This window comes from Salvelinus namaycush, chromosome 4 (genome assembly GCF_016432855.1).
Source record: "Salvelinus namaycush isolate Seneca chromosome 4, SaNama_1.0, whole genome shotgun sequence".
Taxonomy (NCBI): Eukaryota; Metazoa; Chordata; class Actinopteri; order Salmoniformes; family Salmonidae; genus Salvelinus; species Salvelinus namaycush.
In genome coordinates, this window is record NC_052310.1 from 69,808,711 (window position 1) to 69,819,948 (window position 11,238).

The 11,238-nt window shown below is 43.5% G+C and overlaps 1 protein-coding gene across 1 annotated transcript; it reads right to left on the minus strand.

Moving 5' to 3' along the window:
* Window positions 1-1,713: 1,713 nt before the first annotated feature.
* On the minus strand, window positions 1,714-10,575 carry LOC120045709 (casein kinase I-like). Its single transcript, XM_038990651.1, has 8 exons — window positions 10,416-10,575; window positions 9,276-9,504; window positions 6,780-6,950; window positions 5,350-5,498; window positions 4,758-4,944; window positions 3,702-3,841; window positions 3,457-3,520; window positions 1,714-2,413 (listed from the first exon to the last, which is right to left on the minus strand). The coding sequence occupies exons 1-7, from the start codon at window positions 10,512-10,514 to the stop codon at window positions 3,488-3,490; spliced, it is 1,008 nt and encodes a 335-aa protein (XP_038846579.1). The 5' UTR covers window positions 10,515-10,575; the 3' UTR covers window positions 1,714-2,413; window positions 3,457-3,487.
* Window positions 10,576-11,238: the final 663 nt, after the last annotated feature.

The following is an 11,238-nucleotide window of genomic DNA, read 5'->3' on the forward strand; positions in this document are numbered from 1 at the left end:
TCTTTCGTTCTGATCCAAGAGTTAAATCCGTTAAAAAAATATATGTTTTTAAGGTTTGCATCTAATTTGAGTGTGTCTTGGTATTTTCTGTTATGAACAATACAGGTAACATATCAGTTTTGTCCTGCTCTGTAAACTCCGATATTCCTTTCTCCCCTTTTTCCTACCTAGGCGTTTGCCACACAGACGGAATCCACTAGGATTAGCTACAGTAGATCAACTCTGTTCGGTCCCGTCCATTGCGTACCGTAGGTACTCTAGAATGAGATGTAGCCTCCTATTTACACAAATCACAGCCAATGAACAGCTAGGACCAGGAAGTGGATGGGTCGTGATTTGTGACAATGTGCATGCGATTGGCTACATCTATTTTGAGTCGAATCACATTTACGGCCAGATCTGATCCTAGGTCTGTTAGGTTTTACATTGTTTCTTCATTATTATTTAAGAACTATCAAAATGACTTCAAAATAATTACCTAAAAACAAACAGACAGTATTATAAGTTGTGCATATCTTTATTGACTCAAAATATACCACCCCCCCCTCCATGAATATAAACGGTACGAACTGTAGTTTAGGCCTATCCCATGAACTGTGTCCACAAGTGTTGATTCGTGTATTATAGCACGTGATTTACATCGTTATATCTATGTATTTATGCACGATATGTGGTGATGCTGTGCTGTTGAGTTTGAGATGCAACAAGTCAACTTTATGAAAAGGGACACAATAAAATAATAATTATTATAATTATTATACACAATATTGTTGTAATAAAGACTAAGCATGGTAAAGAACCCACAAAACCACATTCCATCTTTATTATTATCTGCCCTGGCCCATGCAGGCATAGGCCTACCTTTCATCTGACTCCCTCCACCCAACCAAGCTCTCCAGCAGGTCAATAAATCTCTATTACTACATTGACATCTTAAAACAACCTAGCACATTCTGGCTTTACACAAAATCATATTTACAGAGATAAAAAATAAATAACAGCAATTGAGCATATAACTTTGAAATCCAACCTCTTCATTTCTCCCATGCTCCTTCTCACATCTTCAGAGTAATAAGGCTTGTTGACTTATTATCATAATAACCAAGACCAATACTTCAATACTCAACAATATTCTTGCTTTTGCAAAGCCTCCACCTCTTAATGATAAGGTCCTTTATTACATTGTCCACCATCATTTGAAGGGATATTATTAGCTCTCTGCTGTTGACTAATGTAATAGAATACTGTGAGCACACACACACAGCAAAGGGGAGTGAAACCTCAATGTAAATGTGTCAATAATGTTAATAGGAAGTGTTGTAGAACCAAAATGTCCTTGTTTAACGCTTTGTTAAAAACTACTCATAATTATTCCTAAACAGCGAAGACATTAAGAGAAAATGGGTGACAGTCCATCTCTCTGTCTCCTACCATCCCCTTCCTCCTCTGACTTGCGGTTGGTCCTTGGCTTGCTGAAACCAAGAGTACGAAAAACAAACAGTAAGACAATAAGACATTGACATATACAGACTATATGCAACCCCACCTCTATAGGCAACTCTGATTCAAACACTTTCACATTCATTCCCTTCTTTCCTATTCATCATTTCCCCCCCATTCCTGAACAATGTTGTTCCACATCTCTTCCTACCTCTCTCTCTGCATATCTTCCATTTCCCCCCCATTCCTGAACAATGTTGTTCCACATCTCTTCCTACCTCTCTCTCTGCATATCTTCCATTTCCCCCCCATTCCTGAACAATGTTGTTCCACATCTCTTCCTACCTTCTCTCTGCATATCTTCCATTTCCCCAAAATTCCTCTTGACAGATCTTCTTGCCGACTACTTGACCCTCTGTAATATTCCCAGATATTATTATTATAAACACACACCTTAGCTCGAAATGTAGCTGTCATAAATTAGACATTCAATGTGAGACAAACGGTTTCGACTGTGTGTGTTTTTCAACCAACACATTTGCCCATACAACACCACCTCAGCAATGAAAACAGCTAGAATAATCAGAATTTGTCCATTTGTACTGACATGTTTTTTGGGGCATTGAGCTTCTGAGAGACGTGTCTGGTCCCACGGATCACATAGCCAGCATAATGAGAGTGAACCAGGACTCATTCACCAGCCGAGGCGAAGGTCTCACAAGCCTGGGAAGCAAGGCTAGGCCAAGAGAGTGTCTTTCACTTGTCAATCCTTCATCTTTTCATATTTTCTCCCAGTTAACTACAGTCATATTGGACAGGCGTTCCCTTCTCACATTCATTGGAACTTCCTCTCCTTTTATTCTCTTCTGTCTTCATTCTTTAATCCGTCTTCAGTGTCGTTGACACACTCATGTTTTTTAATCCAACAATTTCAAAAGTAATTGAGTAGGTATTTGATACCCTGCTACCATGGCTGCAAAAAATAGTAATACATTTACTGTTTTTACTTCCCTTTTTACACACATTTGCAACACATTTCATTCAATTAAGCATAAGCATAAGCATACTAAGGGGCAAATCCAAACTTGAGAGCTGTGTATTTAACTCACTAACATGAGTAGGGCCTGTCTGGAAAAGACGGTAGACTAGAGCATGGCGCGGGTTCGATTCCTGCTGGGACCACCCATACATAAAGTGTCTGCATGCATGACTAAGTTGCTTTGTATAAAAGCATCTGCTCAATTTCATATATTATTATTATAATACTGTATATTATGATTATATATATATTATAATTATATATATTATTATTATACTGTATATTATGATTATATATATATATTATTATTATACTGTATATTATAATTATATATATTATACTGTATATTATGATTATATATATATATATATTATTATTATACTGTATATTATGATTATATATATATATATATATATATTATTATTATACTGTATATTATAATTATATATATTATACTGTATATTATGATTATATACATTATTATTACACACACACACACACACACACACAGATAGACGGGTTGGCTAACAACGTCACGAAAATGATGTGAGCGCATTGATGGGGCCGGAAGCCGTGCTTTGTTGTGATTCTTAACAGTCAGATAGCTACAATGACAAGAAGCTGCCATGTGGCAAATAATAGGTGACTTGTTTCAAGGTGTTTTGACTGAATTGATATCTATGCTAATATCGTTAAAATTTGCTAGCTAGCTAACCAACAACTGTAACGATGTATTTGAGAGACAACAAGTGCTCATTATGAAAATGAGTTTGTTTTCAATAAACGTTGGAGACTAAATATAATTGACATGTCTCCAATCTAAGCCAACCCCGTCTGTTTTGCCTCATAGTTGCGCTCAAGTCGGTTTTGTTGCTAAACAACCAACCCGTCTATATTCTATTATATTCAATTATGCATTGATATTACAGGTTACAGTTGGTCCATAGTTGACTGAGTGTTGTCTGACGGGTCCTTACCTGCCAGTGTCGAGAGGGCCTGAGGAGCAGCTCACTTCCCCAGGTGTTCAAATGGCACACTGACCTGACGAAGAGGAGAGGGGGTTAACAGACGGCATAGGGTTAGTATAAGGTGCAGTGCATTCAACAGACATACTATACAGTCACATACACAGGCAGACAAACGTCAATCACTTTCAGCAAGGGAAGCTGTGGGGTTCAGGGGAGCAGAGCGAGAGAGAGCTATACAATGGTAGGTAGCTGACCTGTGATGTGGCGATGCGTGATTGGCCCATCTGTGCGGTGAGGTCAGAGGAGGAGATGTTGGCGGGGGCGCCACGGTGGAGCCTCATGGCCACCTTCCTCTCTCGCTCCGCACGGGACACAGCCTGCGGGGACCGGTTCCCTACACACACACACACACACACAATTGGTGAAATGGAATCTGGTGCTGGGTTGGAACAAAAGCCTGCACATCCTGGACTTTCCTCATAGTTTCCTCAGCTGAGTCCAAACACAACAGATTGTTTAAGAGACTAATGGGGAACTAGAGGGCTACAAACTGGAGTCATGAATTCAGCAAGTGGTTTAGTTTACACACCCTCCCCTCCCTCGTGTTTAGACAGTCATTTCATGTCTAACTTATGAAGTAAGTAAAAACCTTCCACACTCGTAGTATTCCTAAGTAATTGGGGCATAGACCTGTATATACTCAGTAGTAGAAACAGAGGTCCGGACTCTTAGAATTAAAGTACAAATGAAAATAATGTTTTAGTCCAAATGGAATAAACATTTTCTTTGTTATTTCGCCTTCATTCTAAGAATGCAGACCTTCTTTTTCTACTACTGTCTGCCTCATGACTCACCTGACTGTGGGACTTCTCTGGAGGCAGGGTTACTGTTTGCTTCATGACTCACCTGACTGGGACTCCTCTGGAGGCAGGGTTACTGTCTGCCTCATGACTCACCTGACTGGGACTCCTCTGGAGGCAGGGTTACTGTCTGCCTCATGACTCACCTGACTGTGGGACTCCTCTGGAGGCAGGGTTACTGTCTGCCTCATGACTCACCTGACTGGGACTTCTCTGGAGACAGGGTTACTGTCTGCCTCATGACTCACCTGACTGGGACTCCTCTGGAGGCAGGGTTACTGTCTGCCTCATGACTCACCTGACTGTGGGACTCCTCTGGAGGCAGGGTTACTGTCTGCCTCATGACTCACCTGACTGGGACTTCTCTGGAGACAGGGTTACTGTCTGCCTCATGACTCACCTGACTGGGACTCCTCTGGAGGCAGGGTTACTGTCTGCCTCATAACTCACCTGACTGTGGGACTCCTCTGGAGGCAGGGTTAGAAGCTGCTGCATTGGGGCCATTTCGGATCCTGTCTACGCCCCCTGGGGGGTTGCCGCCCGGGGGTAGAGCACGGGGTGCCCTAGGTCCTCCTCCGATCCTCTCATCCACCTCTCTCCTCTCCCGCTCCCCATCCTCGGCTGTCCTGCTGGCCCCCTGAAGCAGAAAGATGAACATGCAAGTTAGGAAAGGTGGCAGGGATTCAAAATGAACCATGTTTATAATCAACTGTGTTCATGTAATATAGAACTCATGTGTAATTGCATTTAAAATGAGTGGAAATTGAATGAAAAATAAGGACAAAATAGATAAATGGTTAATAAATGAATAATAGACGTGCAATAATTGTTCATAGGGATGCAGTCAGTTCTAGACTGAAATATTGTGGAGGTACTCATTTTGGGTGCTGGAACTGTTTATATTTAGGTGCAGGAGCTCCACAACACTTTTTATTTAATATTCTAGAAGAGGAACAGGAGCTCAAGCAGGAGAACATTTGTGGTGCCGGTACTCAGCTCCGGTGAGCTCCTGCCCAAATCACGCACTGGATGCAGTACTCACAAACTTGAGCATGTTCCAATCAAAGACGTAGTCGTAGGAGAAGCCCTGTCTGTGGAACAAGTTTCTGAACAGTTGTCTCAAGTATGAGTAGTCTGGCTTGTCATCGAACCGCAGAGAGCGACAGAAGTTCAGGTAGGTGGAGAACTCAGCTGTGGATAAAGTGGGCCACAGAGGGTCACCAAAGACTTGGGTCAAATACACATTAGCTGTGTTCAAATACCCATACTAACATACTGTATACTACATACTTAATGAGTATATACTATATACTATATACTATTAGTTAATTTTAGTATACTGTAAACAAACGGTATCCTTTCAGTTGAGTGTACTAGCGCTTCGCCTGTCTACCGGAAGTTGATGCTGTTGCTATGCAACCTCTTGCTAGCTTGTTAGCATAACAAATTACTAGCTAGACATCAGGTGTGTTTGTAAATTCGAACTGGAGTGCCAGAGTGCGCTCTGGGCGTTCGTAAATTCAGAGTGTTTCGCTCTCGGAGCATTCAGAGCGCACACTGGACGGTCTGGGTGAGAAGTAGGGTTGATCCAAGCGTTCTGACCTCACAACGGCAGTCAAGCAGCCAAGCTAACTGTCTTACTTGCTAGCTACTTCCAGAGAAAAACGAGAGAACAGATCACTCTGACCCTTTTTACTCGCCCTAGCAGTGCTGGTAAGGCTGTTTTCATGTTATCCAGAGAGTCGGTGACTAACTGTGCTGCTGGCAACAATTTTATTACACTTTTTTGCCAACGTTTACTGACACCGGCCACATTCAACGGTGTTGAGCGTTAGGAAATTCATCAGTTATTCTGCGCTCAACCTCTGGCAGTCAGACGAGAGTGCTCTGAAATCGGAGTAGATAGCTAAGCTTAGTTAGCTAAGCTATGAATGACGTGAATAATCAAGTCAATAAACGTTGGGTAGTTAGATAGCATAAAGTAAATATACTGGCAAGTTCGATGTACTAGTAGCCAACTACAGTAGCTAGCTAACATACCTGGTACATACTGCTGTAATGATATGCTATGTAGTTCGTAAGGATAGCGTAGCTAACAAATTGTTAGTCAACATAACATGTAATTTAACTTCTTAGAAAATTCATTACTTTATTACATTGCTCAACATTTTTATAATTAGTTAAAGCAACGAATTTGTATATGCACTCTCGCACGTCGGCTGCATATTTTCTGCCATTTCTTTCAAATCTGAAATCTTTTTGAAGCCATACTATGACCAATATGCGTACTATATACTCAATTTACGTCACAAACAGTACGGTTAGAATGAGTATTCAAACACAGCTATTGATTTAGCTTGGTGTTAAAAGACTACTTGAAGTGAGTTAACTAAACTAACACACTCATAGTTAGTGTTGTAAACCCAGGATAAAGAAACCCTATATATCAGAGATGAGACTTCAGCTACTCACAGGGGTATCCCTTGCAGAGCACCTCGATAGGGGTGGACATCTTTTTCTCGCTGATGCGTTCGTACTTCTGCCTCTTGGTGGCGGCCTTGAGGCCCTGCCAGGGCAGAGAGCCCAGGTTGAAGTACATCAGGACATAACCAAGAGACTCCAGGTCATCACGACGAGACTGTTCTGCAGAGGGAGAGAGGAGAGGAGACACACTATACTGATCTTATTTCAAACAAAACCATATGAATGCCTGTAGAGGAGAATAGAAGAGAGAGGAGAGGACAGGAGAATAGAAGAGAGGGGAACAGAAGAGGGAGAAGAGGACAGGAGAATAGAAGAGAGAGGAATAGAAGAGAGAGGAGAGGACAGGAGAATAGAAGAGAGGAGGGACCAGGATAATAGAGGAGAGAGGATCAATAGAGAGGAGAGGACATGAGAATAGAGGAGAGAGGAACAGAAGAGAGGAGAGGACAGGAGAATAGAGGAGAGAGGAATAGAAGAGAGAGAAGAGGACAGGAGAATAGAGGAGAGAGAAGAGGACAGGATAATAGAGGAGAGAGGAATAGAAAAGAGAGGAGAGGACAGGAGATTAGAAGAGAGGAGAGGACAGGAGAATAGAGGAGAGGAACAGAAGAGAGGAGAATAGAGGAGAGAGGAATAGAAGAGAGAGAAGAGGACAGGAAAATAGAGGAGAGAGGAACATAAGAGAGAGAAGAGGACAGGAGAATAGAAGAGAGAGGAACAGAAGAGAGAGAAGAGGACAGGAGAAAAGAGGAGAGAGGAACAGAAGAGAGAGGAACAGAAGAGAGAGAAGAGGACAGGAGAAGAGGAGAGAGGAATAGAAGAGAGGAACAGAAGAGAGAGAAGAGGACAGGAGAATAGAAGAGAGAGGAATAGAAGAGAGAGGAGAGGACAGGAGAATAGAAGAGAGAGGAACAGAAGAGAGAGAAGAGGACAGGAGAATAGAGGGGAGAGGAATAGAAGAGAGAGAAGAGGACAGGAGAATAGAGGACAGGAGAATAGAGGAGAGAGGAATAGAAGAGAGAGAAGAGGACAGGAGAATAGAGGAGAGAGGAACATAAGAGAGAGGAGAGGACAGGAGAATAGAAGAGAGGACAAATAGGAGAGGACAGGAAAATAGAAAAGAGAGGAGAGGAGAATAGAAGAGACAGGAGATGAAAAGAGAGAGGAGATGACAGAAGAATATAAGAATGGGGAGAGGGCAGGAGAGTAGAAGGGAGAGGACAGGAGAATAGAAGTGAGAGGAGCGGACATGAGAATAGAAGAGACAGGATAGGAGAATAGAAGAGAGGACAGGAGAAGAGAGGAGAGGACAGGAGAAGAGAGGAGATGACAGGAGTAGAGAGGACAGGAGAAGAGGAGAATAGGAGAGAGGGGAGGTGATAGGGGAACAGAAGAGATAGGAGAGGACAGGAAAATAGAAGAGAGGGGAGAGTAGAAGAGAGAGGAGATGAGAATAGAAGAGAGAGGACAGGGGAATATAGGATAGAGGAGAGGACAGGAGAAAATAGAGAACAGGAGAAAGGAGGAGAGAGGAGAGGACAGGAGAATAGAAGAGAGAGGAGAAGAGAGAGGAGAGGAGAATAGAAGAGAGAGGAGAGGACACGAGAATAGGAAGAGAACACAGGAGAATAGAGGAGAGAGGAGAGGCCAGGAGAATAGAGGAGAGAGGAGAGGCCAGGGGAATAGAGGAGAGAGGAGAGGAGAGTAGAAGAGAGGAGAGGACATGAGAATAGAAGGACAGGACAGGAGAATAGAAGAGTGGAGAATAGGAGGAGAGGACAGGAGAGAGGAGAGGACAGGAGAAAGAGGAGAGGAGAAAGAGGAGAGAGGAGAGGACAGGAGAATAGAAGAGAGAGGATAATAGAAGAGAGGAGAATAGAAGAGAGGACAGGAGAATAGAAGAGAGAGGACAGGAGAATAGGAAGAGAACACAGGAGAATAGAGGAGAGAGGAGAGGCCAGGAGAATAGAGGAGAGAGGAGAGGCCAGGGGAATAGAGGAGAGAGGAGAGGAGAGTAGAAGAGAGGAGAGAACATGAGAATAGAAGGACAGGACAGGAGAATAGAAGAGTGGAGAATAGGAGGAGAAGACAGGAGAGAGGAGAGGACAGGAGAATAGAGGACAGGAGAAAGAGGAGAGGAGAAGAGGAGAAGAGGAGAGGACAGGAGAATAGAAGAGAGAGGAGAATAGAAGAGAGGAGAATAGAAGAGAGGACAGGAGAATAGAAGAGAGAGGACAGGAGAATAGAAGAGGATGTGAGAATAGAAGAGAGAAAGGAAAAGAGAGAAAAGAAGAGGGGAGTGAGGGAGGAAGGAGGAAGAGAGAGGAGATAGAGAAGGGGCAATACTGGTGAGAGTCCTACTACAGTAGTTCTGAGAATCCAGCCATGACTACACACAGCCTATAAAGGGTCAAACACACATGCACAAACACACATGCACAAACACACATGCACAAACACACAATACTGCAAGTAGTACTGAACCTATCCCCAGATGTGTGTTGATGGAGGCGTAGCGCGCGGTGCCGGTCAGGTTCTTGTTCTCGCGGTAGGGGATGTGCTGGTGTGTTCGGGCGTCGCGGTACTTCTTGGCCAGGCCAAAGTCGATGATGTACACCAGGTTGCCCTTCTTTCCCAGGCCCATCAGGAAGTTGTCAGGCTTCACGTCTCTGTGGATGAAGTTCTTAGAGTGGATGTACTCAATCCGGCTGATCTGGAGGAGAAGAGAGGAGGGGAGAAAGTGGGGAGGGGTAGGAGAGAGGGAATGTTGACTATCATCAGTTCCAGTTCTTGATTAAATCCACTAACGTTATACACTGAGTGTACAAAACATTAAGAACACCTGCTCTTTCCATGACATAGACTGACCAGGTGAATCCAGGTGAAAGCTATGATCCCTTATTGATGTCAGTTGTTAAATCCACTTCAATATGTGTAGATGACGGGGAGGAAACAGCTTAAAGAAGGATTTTAAGCCTTGAGACATGGATTATGTGTGCCATTCAGAGGGTGAATGGGCAAGACAAAAGATTTAGGTGCTTTTGAACGGGGTATGGTAGTAGGTGCCAGGCGCACTGGTTTGAGTGGGTCAAGAACGGCAATGTTGCTGGGTTTTTGATGCTAAACAGTTTCCCGTGTGTATCAAGAAGGGTCAAACACCCAAAGGACATCCAGCCAACTTGCCACAACCGTCGGAAGCCATTGCATCAACATGGGCCAGCATCCCTGTAGAGGCTGTTCTGAGGGCAAAAGGGGATGCAACTTAATATTAGGAATGTGTACCGAAAGTTTTGTACACTCAGTGTATATAATCAAGGGGTATCCTTTGAAAATGCCATCACAATAAAGCTTACAGATTAACCTATAAACCATATGATATGATAAAAAGGTGGAGGAGGAGATGGAGGAGGAAAATGCCTTTCCTGAACTAACACTCACACTTGGCTTTTCCACTCTCACTAGCTCTAACCGTGTTGACAACTACTTCATTAAGAAATAATGTACGTACTGTGACTGTGATGTGGTTGTCCCACCTACCTATCCTACTAAGTCGCTCTGGATAAGAGCGTCTGCTAAATGACTCAAATGTAAATGTGATGATGAAGAGGAGGAATTGTGCTGTACCATCTGGTCAGCCAGCAGCAGGACAGTCTTGAGGCTGAACTTGCGGGAGCAGAAGTTGAACAGGTCCTCCAGACTGGGGCCTAGCAGCTCCATCACCATCACGTTGTAGTCTCCCTCTGCTCCACACCACTTTATGGACGGGATGCCCACTGTAGGGAATGGAAGGGAGAGAGTGATTTATAAGGATGCCCACTGTAGGGAATGGAAGGGAGAGAGTGATTTATAAGGATGCCCACTGTAGGGAATAGAGGTGAGAGTGATTTATAAGGATGCCCACTGTAGGGAATGGAAGGGAGCGTGATTTATAAGGATGCCCACTGTAGGGAATGGAAGGGAGAGTGATTTATAAGGATGCCCACTGTAGGGAATGGAAGGGAGAGTGATTTATAAGGATGCCCACTGTAGGGAATGGAAGGGAGAGACTGATTTATAAGGATGCCCACTGTAGGGAATGGAAGGGAGAGAGTGATTTATAAGGATGCCCACTGTAGGGAATGGAAGGGAGAGAGTGATTTATAAGGATGCCCACTGTAGGGAATGGAAGAGAGAGTGATTTATAAGGATGCCCACTGTAGGGAATGGAAGGGAGAGTGATTTATAAGGATGCCCGCTGTAGGGAATGGAAGGGAGAGTGATTTATAAGGATGCCCACTGTAGGGAATGGAAGGGAGAGAGTGATTTATAAGGATGCCCACTGTAGGGAATGGAGGTGAGAGTGATTTATAAGGATGCCCACTGTAGGGAATGGAAGGGAGAGAGTGATTTATAAGGATGCCCACTGTAGGGAATGGAAGGGAGAGAGTGATTTATAAGGATGCCCACT